The sequence below is a fragment of the Armigeres subalbatus genome, chromosome 2, assembly GCF_024139115.2.
Source record: "Armigeres subalbatus isolate Guangzhou_Male chromosome 2, GZ_Asu_2, whole genome shotgun sequence".
In the NCBI taxonomy this organism is placed as follows: Eukaryota; Metazoa; Arthropoda; class Insecta; order Diptera; family Culicidae; genus Armigeres; species Armigeres subalbatus.
Genome location: NC_085140.1, coordinates 52,654,886 through 52,673,855, shown reverse-complemented (window position 1 = coordinate 52,673,855; position 18,970 = coordinate 52,654,886). Strand labels below are relative to the sequence as shown.

The 18,970-nt window shown below is 40.1% G+C and overlaps 1 protein-coding gene and 1 long non-coding RNA gene across 2 annotated transcripts in view; both read right to left on the bottom strand.

The window, feature by feature from the left end:
• Positions 1-4,040, bottom strand: part of LOC134208658 (uncharacterized) — a 33,448-nt gene extending 29,408 nt beyond the window's left edge. Inside the window, exons 1-2 of the mRNA XM_062684421.1 lie at positions 3,401-4,040; positions 1,293-2,359 (exon numbers count right to left, since the gene is read on the bottom strand). Of these exons, the coding sequence (XP_062540405.1) occupies positions 1,293-2,359; positions 3,401-3,707 (1,374 nt within the window). The 5' untranslated portion in view covers positions 3,708-4,040. The remainder of the gene's footprint in view (positions 1-1,292; positions 2,360-3,400) is intronic.
• A 602-nt stretch (positions 4,041-4,642) lies between these two features.
• LOC134214395 (uncharacterized) lies at positions 4,643-14,982 on the bottom strand. Its single transcript, XR_009979768.1, has 5 exons — positions 14,829-14,982; positions 14,326-14,756; positions 14,013-14,240; positions 13,423-13,621; positions 4,643-5,032 (listed from the first exon to the last, which is right to left on the bottom strand). It is a non-coding gene; the product is annotated as an uncharacterized LOC134214395 (long non-coding RNA).
• Positions 14,983-18,970: the final 3,988 nt, after the last annotated feature.

The following is an 18,970-nucleotide window of genomic DNA, read 5'->3' as shown; positions in this document are numbered from 1 at the left end:
GTTCTTTGACAACAATTTGTCTGATTTTGAAGTTCCGGAAGATCTCCTTATCAAAGCAAGATTTACCAGGCAAGCACACGCAGCAAAGCAAGAGTTGAAGAAAGAGGAGAAAAGGATAAACGAAGAGAAGAAGAAAAGTAATTGAGGAACAGGAAAATGTTGTAAAACGGAAGGGCGAGGCAAATGATGAATTAATCAATATTATTACAGAACAGGTGAAAAAACTGAATGGCGACAATCCTCAAATTGCTTGTTTGAAGGTGATGATTGATCAAAGGTCCAAATTGCTACTAGAAGAGAAGAAGGAAGAAAACGAGTTGAACGATTTGAAAGCTAACAAATAGTTGAAAACTGGAATAAATCGATTGTTTTAAAACTATTCTTTATGCCTTTGATTCTAAATAATCCAATAATTATGCACAACGATAGTAACTGATTAAGAGAAACTTTATAAACAGTAGTAAGTCATGAAGATGACTTCTCTTTGCATATATGCTCTTGGACTTAATTTCATTTCTCGTATGATGAAGTACTTCTGACATTTTTTTCTATTGCCTATATATTAGCAACTAAATATATTGAAATTAATCTTTAAAACGTACTTTAGGATGATAAAGTTATGTTTTTGTTTGTCGCGGTATTGCATTTGCAGTCGCGGATTTTATTTTGCTAGTCGCGGATTTCGCGGTTTAAAATTTAGTTAATTTATAACAGCCCTGTAATTAGAGAAGTAGAGGAAGTAATCAAATAATTGTACAAATATGTCGTTGGATTTTTACTAACGGTAAATAGCAGTTTGCCAACAAACTTAATTTACCAGGGGCTCATACGGAATTTCTACTTGATGTTTTACCGTAGTGGTACCATCTTCTGCACATTTAGAAAATTTTCAAGACAAAATCGTTGCTGTTGAGAAACAATAATGATTTATGAATATCTTTATGTGGTAGATGTGTAACTTTTTTTCCTTTCTTTGTTTGATAGGCCTCTGTGTTTCTTAACCGCTACTTTCAAAGACTGAAAAAATCAATTTTAACGCAAACTTTTGGATTCACGTGGTTTTGATTCACACGGTAGGAAACGCCCGTATAAAAATCGACTTCAGTAAATTAAAATTGCAATATGTATATATCACAAATAACCATGGCTCCGTAAAGTGTTATACACGCCTGATCCTAGCAAATAAACGAACTTGGAAAAAAAGTCACCCCTTCTGCGGGTGCAACACCCATAATTTTGATTTTATTTATTGTTGTACATATGAATATGAAATGAAATATTTTCTTACTCACCATTTGCAGCAAGAACTGCTCATTATCCGTGCAGTGATCGTTCAGGTCCAAGAAGTCGTTCACCGTACGAAGCGGTAGCTCCGGCATTTCAGGGAATGTGTCGTTGCTGTGCTGTAGGAGGGCCGGACTGCCATGGTTAGCCGCTCCCATCATCTGTAAGCCACCAATAAACTGTGGCTGCGTTGTGGTCTGGGGATGTTGGTGAATGGACAGACTCGGCTGGACAGTGGTAACCGTTGTCATCGGTACAACCGGGTTCTGGGTGGTGATCATCCGAATGGGTTGCGGAGCAGCCGTTGTTGCAACTATCTGCGGTGCCACTGGTGATAGCTGCGCCTGTGGCTGGGTAACATTAACTGCGATGGTCGGCTGAGTTGGTTGGATGCCTTGAATGTTGTCCATTGGCAGCGATATCATTGGAATGGGGATCACGGCGTTGGAATTATTCGCTACTGTGTTTGATTGTGTTTCGACTTCGTCAAATTTGCTGATAAAAATTGCCATAATTTTAGTCAACCCGTCCAGTTTGGTCTCGACTCGGTTCAGATTCTGGTTGACCAGGTGCACTTCCCGCTGGAGTGACTTTATTCTCTCTTCGATAATTTGATATCGCATATCATTATCAGAGTTGGAAGATTGTGTAACCGTATTCGTGGACCCACCGTCGACGGTCAGGGATATGTCCGGTTCCAGTTTCATTACAGCGGTATGCTCCTGCATTTCGTAGTTCTTGAAGAAGCGATCGCTGTCACCGGTAGTGTAATCTTCCTCCTCCAGACTATGTCCGGAATTCGAGGGAAAGTTTGAATCTTGCGATTGCTCAGCTTCCTGATCGTTGGGCGGCGACATGCTTGCAGAAGACAAATCCCGTACATGCATTTTCTGATGTTTAGCCAGGCGATATTGCTCCCGAAAAGCCTTATCGCAACATCCACATTTGTACGGTTTTTCATCATTGTGAACCTTTAGGTGATAAGACAGTGTGTTGGAGCGCGTGAACATTTTGCCACAGAAATTACATTCGTAGCTCCTTTCGTTATCAATCTCAGGGCTGGTGGCGACCATTGCTGAAAACAGTTGCAAAAGTAAATAATTCTACTGATTTAACACTTTTTAACCATTTAGCTATCCAGTACTCTGGCTACATGTCAGATCCATCTTAGTATTCTACGATGATGTGGATAATGCATGGTGAATATATTTAAAGTCAAGCTTTCTCTGGTGATATTTTCTTTTTCACGTGATCTTCTGCATTGTCCAAATTAATTGGCTTTATTAGCCTTCTCCACAACATCCTACTCAAATTAAGAGTTTCTTAGTCAAAAGGAAGTGGTTGGTTATCTTATTGATATGATCCTCACTGCCTTATTATATACAGAGGAAGGTGAGTAAATTAGTTCACAAGTGCTTTATAGATAACCAGTTATATTGTTGTTTTAATGGTAGCATTGATTCTGATGACATTGAATCTCCACTCGCAAATTGCCGCCTCGCAGCTTAATGTTTATTAAGCACTGCCACTGTTAGGTTTCTAAGCCTTCTTCTTCTTCAATTGTTCTACATTACAACTGGAACTTGGCTTGCTTGTTGTTTAGTATTCTATTGGCATTTTCAGTTATTAATTGAAAGCTTTTTTATGCCCGTTATTGCATGAGTATGTAACTTGTATGGCAAGTACAATGGATATACTATGCCCAGGATGTCGAGAAGATTTCCAACCCGAAAACATCATAGACCGGACCAATAATCCAACTCGCCATCTCCGGATTTTAATTTTAATCTGAACATAAAACTGACTGGTAATGATGACTTTCAGAATAGCTAATGTTTGCGCATAAGTGCATTCACATAAAAATATAGACTCAATTTATAGAGTCTGGTTGGCGTAGAAATTCTACTAGAAATTATTGTTGAAGAATATTATCAATCATGCCCTTATCATAGCTTTATTGCAAGATAGAAGCAAATATGTTCTTTTACAAATTACGTAAAAGCATGACTTGCATTTTTTCATCTCATGAACATTTTTAATGATTGAGATTTGTACGGATTACTTCGGTTACGTAATTTGTGATCGATTCGCTGTGCCAGCCCTGTAATCTAATTACCTGTCACTCCGCTACCGGAAACGGCTTCAATCCCCCCGGCGCCACTCATCAGAGCATTGATCGTTTCCTGCAGCAGCGGATCTTCGTCGGTTTGCATCATTTGTAGCTTATCGTCACCGGCTCCCACCTGTTGATCTCGCCGCCGTTCCAGAGCCCCGTCTTGCTGCCGATGACTCGGCAGTTCTTCCTGCTGCTGTCGCTGACGAATGCTGTCCACGACCGAAGCACTATTCATTATCAACATGTCTGAAGTTATGGAAGGACCATCCATGTCTTCCTGTGGTTCGTGTTTCACCAGAGCTTCCATTGTCTGAGATGATCAATGTTTCCTGCTGCAGCGACGAACATCTTTCACAGAGTTGCTAACACTTGAATTGAACTGATAATGATAATACAAACTTCTTGATGGAAAAAAGTGCGCACCAGCTCCGGATTGAAACACTCTGTCTTTATCAGCAGGTACGCTACACACTGCTTAATTGATTAGATGACTGACCAGACCATTCCGCGATTCGCGTGATTGATAAGAGTTTTTGCTTTTCGTGATGTCACAATTTCCAGAGCTCGAATTAAATAACTGTTGTACAGAATAAATTCGTGATCTGAACTACGTATTGGTACACCCAGAGTGTATGTAATTAAGAGTGGCGACACTGTCAAAATTGGAACAAAATTCATCTGTCATTCCCATACAACATCGTGTTCCAAACGAGCAGGAGACCTGTCAAATGCGGCACATGTCGCCACTCTTAATTACATACACTCTGGGTACACCGAGTTTGATAAGAAAATTCTGCGGAAACCCGTGGCAAAACAAGAAATGGAGATAAGCGATTCTGAGAATAACGGGAAACGTCAAAACAAAATTAGGGTTGGTCATGCACTGAATGCTTTTGTCGACATAAGGGGTCGTTCAAAAATTACGTCAAAGATTTGAGGGGGAGGGGAATCTATGTTTTATGACAGTTTGTGAGCTGCAAAAATGTGTATATACACAGCAAAAAAAGTTGTTGAATATTACATCGAAATCGCTGCAACCAGCTAAATCCATCGCTTGTTGAATATTACACTGCGCGATGTACTCGAGAGCTTGCTGTGTAATAAGCAGAAGCGATGTAATTTCTTTCGATGTAATAAATAAAACTACGTAAACGAAGCGATGTAAATTAATGTGATGTAGAACCGTCCGACGTATGTATGGGTTTCCCATATTGGTATTTTCGGTTTTTAATTATGACTTAATTTTTATTGATATTGCACATGTAGTAATATTTATTTATTCTTATTTTTTTGTTATCTATTTCACAGTTCCTGAAGAAAATTTATTTTATGTTCACAGATCGGGTTATTCCAATACAGCAGATTTTTAGATTGGATTTCACTGCCGGTGACCATCACTCATAGACCGGTGGCATTGCACGTCGATTTAATAGGAGCCGCTAGTATCAGTCCGTATGATTCGTTGCACTGTTCGGTCTATCCGCGGCAATTACCTGGGATGGCCGGGGGTTCGCGAGTAATCGTAAACACGGAAGCCGATCCGGTGAAATGGCATGGTGACATGTGAGCATCTTCTCACTTGAAACACGCAGATCACAGCACAAAAGTCGATGGTCTTTCAAACTTCAGATGCTAAAATACAAAAAAAAAAATTCAGTTGGGCTAGTTGATCGCTTCCAATTGATATTAAGATAATTTATTGAAGATAATTTATATAGTATGTTTTGTTCCAAGAAAACATCCAGAACGCTATGTAAGATTTCTCAGAATTCATAAGATTTCTAGAGATGCTTGGAGGTACTATTAGGAGGATTTTCAAGGGAAGGATTTCCTGGAAGATTTTTTATATGAAATTATTTCCAAATGAAGTACATAGTTCAGAAGGTCGAATCCTTCCCGGATTCCGAAGGAATCCTCCTGAATTCGAAGGGTATCCTTCCCAGATTTCGAAAGGAATCCTCACCGGATGCCGCAGAGAATCCTCCTCGGTATGCCCTAAAAATAGAACGTGAAATTATTCTCTTGTAAAATAGAATTTCTTCGATTTCACAGTGGGATTTTATTCAACAACTGTCACAGGAATCACGAATGCGATGGCAGGAGTAAGTACATACTAACCTTGCAACGTATGGTCAAATGGCAACAAACTTCCAATAGACCTGTGTGCCGATTGAAATTTAATCAGCGGTGGTGTGATAGATCATTTTCAGGCAGCTGCGGCGGCGTGCCGTCGTCACGCCATTGGTGATTGGCGGCGTGGGTTAGCGTGAAATAAATGCATGCAGCAAAAATTCTTCGAAAGTTCACCACAGCTCCTCTAAAGTTCCTCCAGAAGTTTCTCCAGAAATTCCTTCGGAAGTTCTTCCAGCGGTTCCACCGGAAGATCCCCCAGTAATTTCTCCGGAAGTTCCTCCAGAAATTTATCAAGGAATTCGTCCCGAAGGTCAGCAAATCCCCTGTTATCCAGCAATTCCCTCCGAAGTTCCTCCAGCAATTTACTCCGAAGATCCTCCAGCAATTTTCGGGAAGTAATTCCTCCGGAAATTATTTCAGGAATTCCTCTACAAGTTCTTTCAGGAGTTCCTCCGAAAGTCATTCAGAAGTTCCTCTGGAAGTTCTTTCAAGAATTCCTACAGAAGTTCGTCCATAAATTCATCTGGAAAATCCTCCGACAGTTCCTTCAGAATTCTTTCAGGGATTTCAGAAATTTCAGGAACAATTTTCTTTCAGAACTTTAAGACCCAAGTAACCAAAAGTTCTTTTAAGAGTACGTTTTTCGCTTAAGCAGCTCAGTGAAGCTGATTAAGCGAAAAACGTACTCTTAAAGGAGCTTTTGGTTACTTGGGGAAGTTCCTTCAGAAATTCCTCATCAAGTTTCTCCTGGAACCCATTTTTCGCATTTTCCTCCAGAAGTTCTTTTAGGACTTCCTCCGGAAGCTCCTCCATGAATCCCTCCAGAAGTTCCTCCTAAAGTTCCTACAGGAACTCTTCTGTGAATTCCTACAAGAATTCCTTACCTTCCTTCGGTATTTCTTTCAAGAATTCCTCCAAAAGTTCCTCCACCAATTCTCTCGGAAAATCGTCCAGCAATTCCTTCGTAAGTTCCTCCACGAATTCTTCCAAAACTTCTTTCAGAAGTTCCTCCAGAAGTTCTTTCAGGAATTCGTCCGGATGTTCCTCCATGAATTTATCCGAGAATTCCTTTGAAGGTTCGTCCAGCAATTCCTCCGAAAGTTCTTTCAGGACTTCCTCCAGAAGTTCTTTCAGGAATTCTTCTGGAAGTTCCTTCAGGACGTATTCCAGAAATTACTCTGGAAGGTCTTTCATGAGTTCCTCCGAAAGTTCTTTCAGAAATTCACCAGAAGTTCCTTAAGGACTTCTTCCAGAAATTGATCCGAAAGCTCCTCCAGGCATTCCTCTCCAGTTTCTCCAGAAATTCCTCCGGATGATCTTTCATAAGTTCCTCTGGAAGTTCTTTCAAGTTCCGCACGGAATTCCTTCGGAAATTCGTCCAGTAATTCCTCCGTAAGATCCAGTAATTCCTACAGAAATGCTTTCGGCGGAAGTTCCTTCATAAATCCTCCAGAAGTTCAGCCAGCAATTCCTCCAGAAGTTCTTTCAGGATTTCTTCCGAAAGTTCTTTCAGGACGTATTCCAGGTTTGTCTACAAATATTATCGGAAGTTCTTCCAGGAATTCCTCCGGCAGTCCTTCGAGGAACTCATCCGGAAGTTCCTTTAGGACTTTCTCCGGAAGTTTCTCCATGAATTCCTCCAAGATTTTCTCGAAATTTCCTCCAGGAATTACTTGGAAGTTCCTCCAAGAATTCCTCTGGAATATCCCCTGAAGTTTTTTCTTGTGTTCCTCCGGAAGGAATTCACCAAAAGATCATAAAGGACTTATTCCAGATATTCCTTCAGAGGATCATCCAGCAATTCCTTCGGAAGTTCTTTCAGAAATTCCTCCACGAGTTCCCCAGAAGTTTTTTTCAGGAGTTCTTCCAGAAGTTTTTTTTTTCAGGAATCCGTCCGGAAGTTCCTCCATGAATTAATCCAGAGGTTCCTTCGCAAGTTCTTCCACGAATTCCTTTGGAACTTCTTCCAAGAATTCCTCCGGAAGTTCTTTCCGGAAATTCTTCGAAGTTCCTCCAGGAATTTCTCCGAAACTTCCTCCAGGATTTCCTCCAGAAGTTCTTTCAAGAATTCCTCCAGGAATTTCTTCGGAAGGTCTTTCATGAGCTCGCTCGGAAGTTCTTTCAGAAATTCAACAGAAGTTCGCTAAGGACTTCTACCAAATATTCCTCCAGGAATTCCTCCGGAAGTTTATCCAGGAATTCCTCCGGAAGTTTCTCCAGGAATTCCTCCGTGCCTCTCTTTCAGTTTCCCCGAAAGTCCCTCCATGAATTCCTCCGGAAACTTCTGCAAGAATTCCTCCTGAAGTTCTTTCAGGAATTCTCCAGAATTTCGTCCAGGATATCCTTCGGAAGTACGTTCAGCAATTCCTCCGGAAGCTCTTCCGGGAATTCCTCCAAAAGTTCTTTCAAGGTTCTTCCAGAAGCTCTTTAATGATTTCGTCCGGAAGTTTCTATATGAATTCCTGCAGAAGTTCCTCCAGGAATTCCTTCGGAGATTGTCCAGCAATTCCTCCGGAAGTTCCTCCAGGAGTCCCTCCGGAAGTTCTTCCAAAAGTTTTTTTTCAGGAATCCATCCGGATGTTCCTCCATTAATTCGTCCAGAAGTTCCTCCGTAAGTTCTTTCAGGAATTCCCCCAGAACTTCTTCCAGAAGTTTCTCCAGAAGTTCTTTAAGGAATTCGGCGGAAGTTTCTCCATAAATTCCTCCAGGAATTCCTCCGGCAGTCATTTCAGGAACTCATCCGGAAGTTCCTTCATGATTTTCTCCGAAAGTTCCTCCATGAATTCCTTCGGAAGTTCCTACAAGAATTCCTCCAGAATTACTCCCGAAATTTTTTTCCTGTGGTACTCCGGAAGATCTTTTAGGAATTCACCAGAAGTTCCTAAAGGACTTACTTCAGATATTCCTCCGGAAATCCCTCCATGAATTCCTCCGGAAGCTCCTGCAGGAATTCCTCCAGAAATTCTTTCAGGAATTCTCCAAAATTTTGTCCAGGTATTCCTTCGGAAGTCCGTTCAGCAATTCCTCCAAAAGTTCTTCCGGGAATTCCTTCAAAAGTTCTTTCAAGGTTCTTCCAGAAGCTCTTTAAGGAATTCATCCCGAAGTTTCTATATGAATTCCTCCAGAAGTTCCTTCAGGAATTCCTTCGGATTTTTTAAATCTTTATTAATGTTTTTTTTTAATCTATAGATTAAGTTCAACACCGAATTCCTTCGGAAGTTCTTTCAGGAATTTCTTCGAAAGTTCCTCCAGGAGTGTCCCCGGAAGTTCTTTCAGGAGTTCCTCCATGAATTCGTCCAGAAATTCTTTCGCAAGTTCCTAAGGCAATTCCTCAGAAAGTTCTTTCACGAATTCCTGCAGAAATACTTTCAAGACTTCCTCCGGAAGTTGCTCCAGAAGTTTCTCTGAAAGATCCTTCGAAAGTTCTTTTTCTCCCGCAGTTCCTTCAAGTTCCGCCAGGAATACCTTTGGAAGTTCCTCCAGAAATTGCTCCGCAAGTTGCTTCAGGAATTTTCCTCCGGAGGTCCCTCCAGGAATTCCTCTGGAGGTTCTTCAGGAGTTCTTTGGAAGTTCCTTCAGAAATTCCTCTGGAAGTTCCTTATGGAATTCCTCCGGAAGTTCATCCAGGAATTCCTTCGGAAATTTATCCATTAATTCCTCTGCAAAGTCCTTCAGGAATTCACCAGAAAGTCCCTCCAGAAATTCCCTCTGAATTTTTAACGGGCTTAGTTTTTCCAGGAATTCCTCTGGAAATTCCTCAAAGGATCTCCGGAAGTTCCTCCTATTTCAGGGGGGGGGGGGGCTTGGGGAATGCCCCAAAAAAAATTTCTGAAATAGCTTGAAGGGAAGTTTATGAACACCAACAGATTGTTTGAAGTTATACCGGAGGAAAACCTGAAGGAGCTTCCAGAGGAACTTCCGAAATGATTCCTGGAGGAATTTTCAAGGGAATTCTCGAAGTAACTTCCGGAAGAATTCCCGGTCGAACATTCGGAAGATATCCTGGAGAAAATTCAGGGAAATTTTGAGGAGTTTCAGAGAAATTCCTGAAGACCAAACGGAAGAATTCTTAGAGAAGCTACCGGAGAAATTCTTGGATGAGTAAGGAGGAATTTTAGGAAAACTTCCGGAAGAACTACTGAAAGAATTTTGGGAGAAATTCCTGGAAGAGCCTCCGGAAGTATTCCTAGAGTAACTTCCGGAGAAATTTCTGAAGGAACTCCCAAACGAATTCTAGAAGGAACTTTCGGAGGAGTTTCTTTAGAAAATCAAGGAGGAATTCCTGGAGGAACTTTTAAAGGCATTTCTAGAAGAACATTCCTGAGGAATTACTGGGCAGACATCCGGGTGGAATTCCTGGAGGAACTTTCGGAGGAATTCCTGGAGGAACTTCAAGAGAAATTCCCGGAAGAACTTCCGGAGTGTTTACTGGAGAAACTTTCGTAGGAATTTCTAGAGGAACTTTCGGAGGAATTCCTGGAGGAACTTCCGGAGGAATTCCTGGAGGAACTTCAAGATAAATTCCCGGAAGAACTTCCGGAGTGTTTCCTGGAGAAACTTTCGGAGGAATTTCTAGAGGAACTTTTGAAGGAATTCCTGGAGGAACTTTCGAAGGAATTCGTGGGGATCCAATTCCTAGAGAAACTTTCGGAGGAATTCTCGAACGAACTTCCGGAGGAAATTTTGAAGGAATTTCCGGAGGAAGTTTTGATGGAATTTCCGGAGGAAGTTTTGATGGAATTTCAGGAAAAAATCCTGTAGGAGCTTCCGGAGGAATTCCTGGAGGAAATCCTGGAGGAAATCCTGGAGGAGCTCCTGGAGGAACTCCTGGAGGAATTTCCAGAAGAATTCCTGGAGAAACTTTCGGAGGAATTCATGGAGGAACTTCCGGAGGAATTCCTGGAGGAACTTCCGGGGGAATTCCTGGAGGAACTTCCGGAGGAATTCCTGGAGGAATTTCCGGGGGAATTCCTGGAGGAACTTCCGGGGGAATTCCTGGAGGAACTTCCGGAGGAATTCCTGGAGGAACTTCCGGAGGAATTCCTGGAGGAACTTCCGGAGGAATTCCTGGAGGAACTTCCAGTGGAATTCCTAGAGGAACTTCCGGAGGAATACCTGGAGAAAATTTCGGAGGAATTCTCGAACGAACTTCCGGAGGAAGTTTAGAAGGAATTCCCGGAGGAAGTTTTGATGGAATTTCCGGAGGAACTTCCGGAGGAATTCCTGGAGGAACTTCCGGAGGAATTCCTGGAGAAACTTTCGGAGGAGTTCACGAACGAACTTCCGGAGAAAGTTTTGAAGAAATTTCCGGAGGAAGTTCTGATGAAATTTCCGGAGGAACTTCCGGAAAAATTCCTGTAGGAGCTTTCAGAGGAATTCCTGAAGGAACTTTCGAAGGAATCTCTGGAGGAATCCCTAGAAGAATTTCCGGAGGAATTCCTGGAAGAACTTCCGAAGGAATTCCCGGAAGAACTTCCGGAGTATTTCTTGGACGACGAGTTCCTCCGAAAACTTTCGAAGCAATTCCTAGAGGAACTTTCGAAGGAATTTCTGGAGGAACTTCCGGAGCAATTCCTGCAGAAACTTTCGGTGTAATTCCTGCAGGAACTTCCAGGGGAATTCTTGGAGGAACTTACAGAGCAGTTCCTTAAGGAATTTTTAGAGGAACTCCTGTTGCAACTTCCAGCAGAATTCCTGGAGAAACTTCCGGATGAATTCTTGGAAGAAATTCCGAAGGACTTCTTGAAGGGACTTCCAGGAATTTCCAGTTCTAGCGATTGCTAGAACATTAGAAAGATAGGGGCAATATGAACATACGGGGCAATATAAGCCACCCTCATTTTGAGCTTATTGACAAGTTTTATCATGTAAAAGTTTTATGATCTTTAAGAGGAAGCCCCACATATGCATCAACGTGAAAACCGCATTAAAATTCAATTCAAGCATGAAAATACACTTGAAAATGTAAATTTTCGCTGCATAAGCAAAATTATTATAAGATTTCAAGTTTATAAATAAGGTTTCGACACAAAACTGATTAAGATACAGGTTAAAAATACACCACAATCAAAAGATATATTAAAATTGAATATTGTGCACACATGTTTATATTGATACAAATCTGAATTTATCATAAAGCTTTTTTTTCCCAAACCAGTCTCTATGGGGCAATATGGGCATTCCTGCATATAACAAGATATCAGGCCTTAAAATGCGAACAAGTTCAAATTTCAGTATTCAAATACAAGACGACCCGGCAGACGTTGTCCTGCATAGTAGGCGTAAATGCCCATGCGAAATTTCCATATGAATCTTAATTTTAGTATTTCACGATTTACTCAACCTTATTCGTAATTTTCCCTTTAGGAAATATCATATAAACCTGTCCTGCATAGTAGGCGTAAATGCGAACTGCCTTGTGAACTGGCCATATGAAATTTCCATACGAATCCTAATTTTAGTTTTTCACGATTTACTCAACCTAACTCGTGATTTTCTTATTAGGAAATATCATATAAACCCGTCGGAAACGATAACGAAAATATTTGCCGAAGGAATGAAGAAAATCCGTCCAGCCGTTTTCGAGTTATGCGGATACGAACACAGACTAACTCATTTTAATATATATAGATGTAAGATTCATTACGGAAAAATTACAACAGCGCATTACTGCGATAGAAACATAAAAAATGACCATTGACCAATTGAAATGTGGCTGTTCAAACGGTGAAGAGTGGCAAATCAGTTCAGTCCGCTGTTGTGCAGTTTTTTCATTTTATTTGGTATGGAATACTCACAACTGTTGTAGGAATATCATATTCTTCCATATTACTATACTTTTTTCGCCTAAATAAAGGTTTTGGAAGGGTGGCCCATACTGCCCCAAATGGTGGCTCATATTGCCCCGTATAGTCGGGAACACACATTGACATCAATACATTTTCAAAAGTGCATTCCAACAATTTCCAAACGCATTTTTCGTCATTCATCGACGTAATATGAAAGGTAAAATTCTCTAGTACAAGTACATTTGAACGGTGTTTTTTTGAGTTTTTCAACGCTTTTCGGAACGATTTTCTTAGGTGGCCCATATTGCCCCGATCACCCCTACAAAGTAAGAGAATGCAATTCCAAACCGCTTCCTATTGGGATTCCTAACTAAAATCTTCTGCGGGTCTTGCTGTGATTCCGATACTTACTTTGATTCCGAACGGAATCTAATACTTTGATTCCGATAGGAATCCTTCAACGATTCTGAAATAAATTTTCCTCATGTTACGAACGAAAACCACTGGTGAAAACAAAATTCTCAAAATTTTGAAATTCTGACAAGAACCTTTGATTTCGTTTGATACATATTTCGAAAGGGAATCCTTCTATGTTTCTGTTATTTTTTAAATGAAATTCTCGAGATTCTAAACGGTATCCTTCTGACATTCTTTTCGGAATCCTTGTGAGATTTCGAACGGCATCCTTGTGGGATTCCGAACAAAAGCTTTATGCGTTTCCGAAAGGATTCGAAATCCCGAAAGAAATCCTTTCGGAATTAAATAAGGACTCGCTTCTAAATATAAGAACGATTAGCTTTATGAATCCTAAAAATATTATGAAAGGATTACTTTCGGAATTATAATAAAATTCTTTGCGGTATCCCGATAGGATTCGTTTTGAACTCGCAGGATTCCTTACAAAATTTTAAAAATATTCCTTGCGAAACCTCTTTCGGGGATTTTTTAAGCTCTTCGGAATCCCAAAATGGTAAAATATAAAATACAAGGTGATCATGCCAAAAAACACAGTCAATTCAACGAAATATGCCAATTCAATTCTATAGATCTAGTAATAACTAGAATAATAACTTATTTATAAAAAAAATATGTCTTACATACCAAGTGCCCCACTGGCACAGCGGTCAAATAATAACCGCTGGTTCTCAGTTTGAGTGCCATGCCAAAAACGCAAATATGTTGATTGATGTCCTTGCCTCGACCTCATAAAACCCGATTGGTTCTGTTCTGCGATGAGAAGCGGTTCGAACAACGCCTGGCTAGCAGACAGCAGCTGAATAGCGGAACATCCAGAACGATGCTAAAATTAAAGAAACATTATAAATATTTACATTAAACTGCAACTATTTTAGCAATATATCAAGCGGAAATACAATTTACATAAAGTCTAAAGCTAACACAAAAACAAACGGTAGTTATTGGGAAGACAAACGAGCAAAAAGCATCATCTCGCCTGAAGGGTGATCTCAGTTCTTTCAGCTATTACGAAACTCAACTCAAGTTCCGGATCTCAAGAGAAAATAAGTATAGAATAATTCCATTTTCAGCCTTTGATATACTTAATCTATTCCTTCTTGTCAAACCGGATCCATTGAATCCCCTTTCATCAATTTTTTTTTGCCGATTTAAACGACGTTTATTTAATATTTGCAACGAAATCAACCCTGTTGCACCAAAAAGTGGGTACTCACGTGATAAGGCTGACAGAGCGGAGTGGGTCATGCCTCGGCATCCCTGCAGGGATGAGCTGGTAATCGTGCGGTCTAATCTTCAAACTTTGCCCTTTGAAGTTGATGTTATCGAATGCCATTGCTTCAGATTGATTTGGCAGGCCAGAACCGGGCGGGTACTCGTTAAGGGGTCGTACACTAATTACGTAAGCACTTAGGGGGGGAGGGGGGGTCTGCCAGTTTCTTACGCTCCATATAAATAAAAAATAATTTGTATGGGAGAAATCTTACATGGGGGGGAGGGGGGTTGAAAAACCCCGAAAAAAATGCTTACGTAATTAATGTACGGCCCCTAACTGCTGGGTGACATCGAACGAAATATAGCCCACGTACCATCAACGAGCTTGTCGCGGGATTGTCAGCCCGATGAACGTTACGGCCGCCTAGGATGTATCTGCTTTCCATCGTCAGTTTACTGTTGTCGGTTTCTTGCGTTTCCCCGTCATCTACGACCTCTTCCTGAGTTACTGTGTTTTTGGGAGACCACAGGTTGTTTGGCAGGTAGTGGATCAATGTCTGGTTTACCTTCCTCCAATTCTGAATCCTTGTCCGGAAGCTTGTGCGTAGTTTTACGGTTTTAAGTCGCCTGAACGGGAATAGCTGATGCGCTACAAATTCTCATGTGCACTATTGTCTGTGGATTCCTTTTTCTCGGGTGGAAGGATTGGTGTAAAACAGGATCAGACGCAAATATACGATCTCGATCTACAGGATGTTAATGGAAGTTAGATGTCATTGCCAAATACAAAATTCACAAAATATCCAAAATATACTTACCCATTTTTCAGAAAATATCACAAAGGGCTTTTAAAAACTCACTACTATTAGTGTTTTCAATTAAAGACGCTACAGTGTCTTTAATTTCAATAAAATAAACAATTTTTTTTCAATAATATAAACAATTTTGTTCTGCTACCGAACAAAAATTTCAGAAACAAAATGGAACCTTTCGGTTCCTCAAAGTGCAGAAACGAAAAATGAGAAGTGTTGCTGGATTGAATATTATATCATCATCGAACACAATATTACATTTAATTTGTGTAATATGACACAAAATTATTAGAATCAACTGGTTGCATCTAATTCTATGTATTGTACTTCCAGTTGAAAACCGAAGTGAGCTCCCGCGACAATTGAGTTTTCTCCCGTTTCCTTTTGTCGCAACTACGTCGCGACCAGTGCGAATCATGGCGCACGGCGGTGGCATAGATGCGCACTAGTCGCGATGCAGTTGCGACATCAGGAAATAAGGAAAAACTCAATCGTCGCGAGAGCTCACTTCGGTTTTCAACTGGAAGCACAATAATATTCACCATTTCAACATTTGAATATTACACAGCTGCAATGCAATGGAACTTGGTGAATCTGATTTCAGTGTAATATCCAGCTGATGTAATATTACAACGAAGTGGATGATAATATGCATTCAAATTCCGACGTTACATCGAAAATTTAGTACATTGCTTCGATTATGTCGATGGATATTACATTATTTTTTGCTGTGTATTTCAAATTGGCGCTTTGATGTCGCATCAAGAAGTAGAAGCAGAAAGACGATAATCGAATAAATCTCCGCGGGAAACCATACGAAGAAGTTTTCAAAACTCTTCTCAAAAATTATAAAAGCAATTAAAAACGGTAAGCAGCAATTCAATTTGCGACATCTCTAGGCATTCCTTTTAGCCGTGCCCCTCGACTTAGTTGGTTTTCGTCGGTTGGATCGGCCTACTTTGCATCCGACTATAGTTTATAGCTGTTTATAGTATTTATAATCGGTTGTTTGTTGCACAGACGCTTATGAGAGCTTTATAGGGCGACAGGGTAGAAATATTTCACAGTCAATGCAGTGAAAAACATGGATCTCAGTAAAATCTGCTGTCGCCTTCATCGCCGCCGTAGTGAATGCGACTGGGTGCAGCCGAAAAATCATTTCCAACACCGACTATTCAATTTCGCATTCATCCACTCACAAGTCGCTCTGACATGCTGCTCAGTTCGCGCCTTACCGTATGACTGTGAGTGGCCCATTTAAACGCGTGCACGGTAAGATGACTTTACCCATTAATGGGTACTGTGTTATTGTTGATATTATTCCCACCGTGAAAAATTCACCCATTTTCTTCAAAAAGCGCCACTACTCATTAAAATGGGTAGTGGCACTTCAAGAAAATGGGTGAATTTTTCACGGTGGGAATAATATCAACAATAACACAGTACCCATTAATGGGTAAAGTCATCTATAACGTGTGGTGAATTTTTTCAATTTGCTGGGTGAATGTGTACATTTTGCTGTGGTAAATTTCATCTTCGCGGCGCTGTGGGTGATGTGAGTTCTGTTGTTTACTTTTCTGCCTCTCCGGGAATGTGAGGTTGATTTCAAAGCAGGAAGAAAATAAAAAAATGATATAAAAAAACATCACCTTCATCCAGTGCTGCCGAATATTTACAACCCTGTACACGGATAACCTCGTAAACTCATTAAAGAGTAAATTTTCACGCATTTTCGGGAATAAGTGGATCTACTCATTTAATGAGTAAACCACATTTTACTCATAAATGAGTAAACGCAATATATGTCAAAAAATGTAGCATTTTTACCCATTTTTAGAAAACGATTTCTCTTGAAAATGGGTAAAAAACACTCATTTTTGAGAATGGCGCTAGAATGGAAAATAATAAAAACAGGACTTTCTGCAGTTTAAAGAAGAATATAACAAATAAAATGCCCAAGCTTGTTAATTTATTTTGTTATACATTATGTATGTGTTTATAAATACAATATTATTAATTAAAATCCAGACATCTCTCATCGTGGTATGGTTGAAGATGTACTTCTCGCTTTCATCCTTGCTTCCATCTGTTTCGATCCTGATAAATCAAAAAACAATGTAAAGATTTATGATATTAAATTGAAAAAGATTTTAATTACTTACGTTTAAGCTTATCCGTGGTTCCCGCGGTTATCAGGTCACAAAGATTTTTTGAGCTTCTACAATGTCGCAACATGCAACTGATGGCAGAGCGTATACGATACGAAAATTCACAAGTATTTTTTCACCCATTTATGGGTTTACAAATAAACGTTTTTAATGTCGGTCAATATTCCCAAAATGGGTGTTTTTTCACCCACTTGAAGTTGTCAAATTTTCCCCATTTTCTGACAGCTCAATACAAGATCCAGAAATGGTTAAATTTTTACTCATAAATGAGTTTACGAAGTTATCCGTGTAGGGCGGTTTAGGCTTTGGTCCGATTCGGGAATTAAAATCAAATTCAACTTAAAAGTGACAGTTCTAGACCAACATTTGAAAAGGGCGTAACAGCCAAAATGTATTCCTTCTGATTGTTTGTCCACATATATCGCTATATATATCCAGCATTTTACGAGCGCTAATGGCCGCCACAATCAAGCTCAGTTTTTGGTAGGGTGGAAACAGTTTGAAGTTTGGCTTGTGTCGTTTGACACAAAAACGATAAGTTTCCATCATCAAAATGATTGAATCACGATGATGATGATTGCTGCGATGTCAAACGACACAAGCCAAACGTCAAATCGATTGCACCCCACCAGAACGTGAGATAAATTGTGGCGGCCATTAGCGCACGTAAAATGCTGGATAGACGAAGAATCAGAAGGAATAAATTTTGGCTGTTACGCCCTTTTCAAATGTTGGTCTAGAGTTCAGAAATTATGAAATCCCCCGCTCATAAGAATGGCTGGTGCTACCCAGCAAGAACAACAAAACATCTATCAAAAATGATTCAACATCTGTCAAAAGTAAGCTTTCTCTGCGGGCATGGTTATTTGGAAATTATTGAACTGTCATTTTTAAGTTTAATTTGATTTTAATTCGCGAATTGGACCAAAGCCTTAGCGATTAATCGATACATTTAATCGGCCAACTTAATCAATATATTTGAATCAACTCAGTTGGTGGATTAATCGGCTAACGTAGTCTTGGGCAAATAGCAATCAAGCCGACTAAATCGACTGATGAAAATCAAAAAAATCGCATGATTAATCTACTGATGACATTAAGGCTGTGAACCATTCCACCGATTCGTTTAACTTTTAGTTAAAGTTTGACAGTTCGATGGTTATTTCTCCGTGGTTAAAAATAACCCTGCTCCGGAGCAAGGTTAGATTTGACAGTTCGATAGTTAAACTTTGCTAGCGAGAAAATTGGCGCCAAATTCATTTTGTTCCGAATAACTATCACTCTGTCAAATCGCAAATGGGTCGGCTTCAGGGCAAAATTTTAACTACGATAGGAAAATAATCATCCAACAAAATCAAATTTTAACAAAAAGTTAAACGGATCGGTGGAATGGTTCACAGCCTAAATAGAAATAAATCAAGACAAAATTTTCAAAACGACTTATCTGCTTTTGTAAACAAAGATTCAAACGACGATTTGACGAATCTGATAGCTCACCCACGCAAACCAACACCATCAATAGGTAGGGGAAGGATTCCGCTACCTGTTGATGGTGTTGGTTTGCGTGGGAGAGCTATCAGATTCGTCAAATCGTCGTTTGAATCTTTGTTTACAAAAGCAGATAAGTCGTTTTGAAAATTTTGTCTTGAAATAAACGACCACCGCGGAGAGCGAATCGCTTGTGTTTTCTCGTCCACTTTACGCGTCCGAAATACCCCGCCGGGAGTTGTGCCGCTTCCGCTGTGTACTGTGGGAAGCCTCCGTGATAACTTCCCACAGGTTATTGGCCCACACCGAGAAAATTCTTTATATTGAATATATTTGTCGCACACATAAATTTTTGCAATTTGGTGACCCAAATATATGCAATTTGTACCCACACATAAATTCAATAACTGCATATTAGGGACCACACATACATTCTATTTGATTATAGATTATATTTGTACTTCGCGTGGAGAGTGGTTATGTGTGGACTAA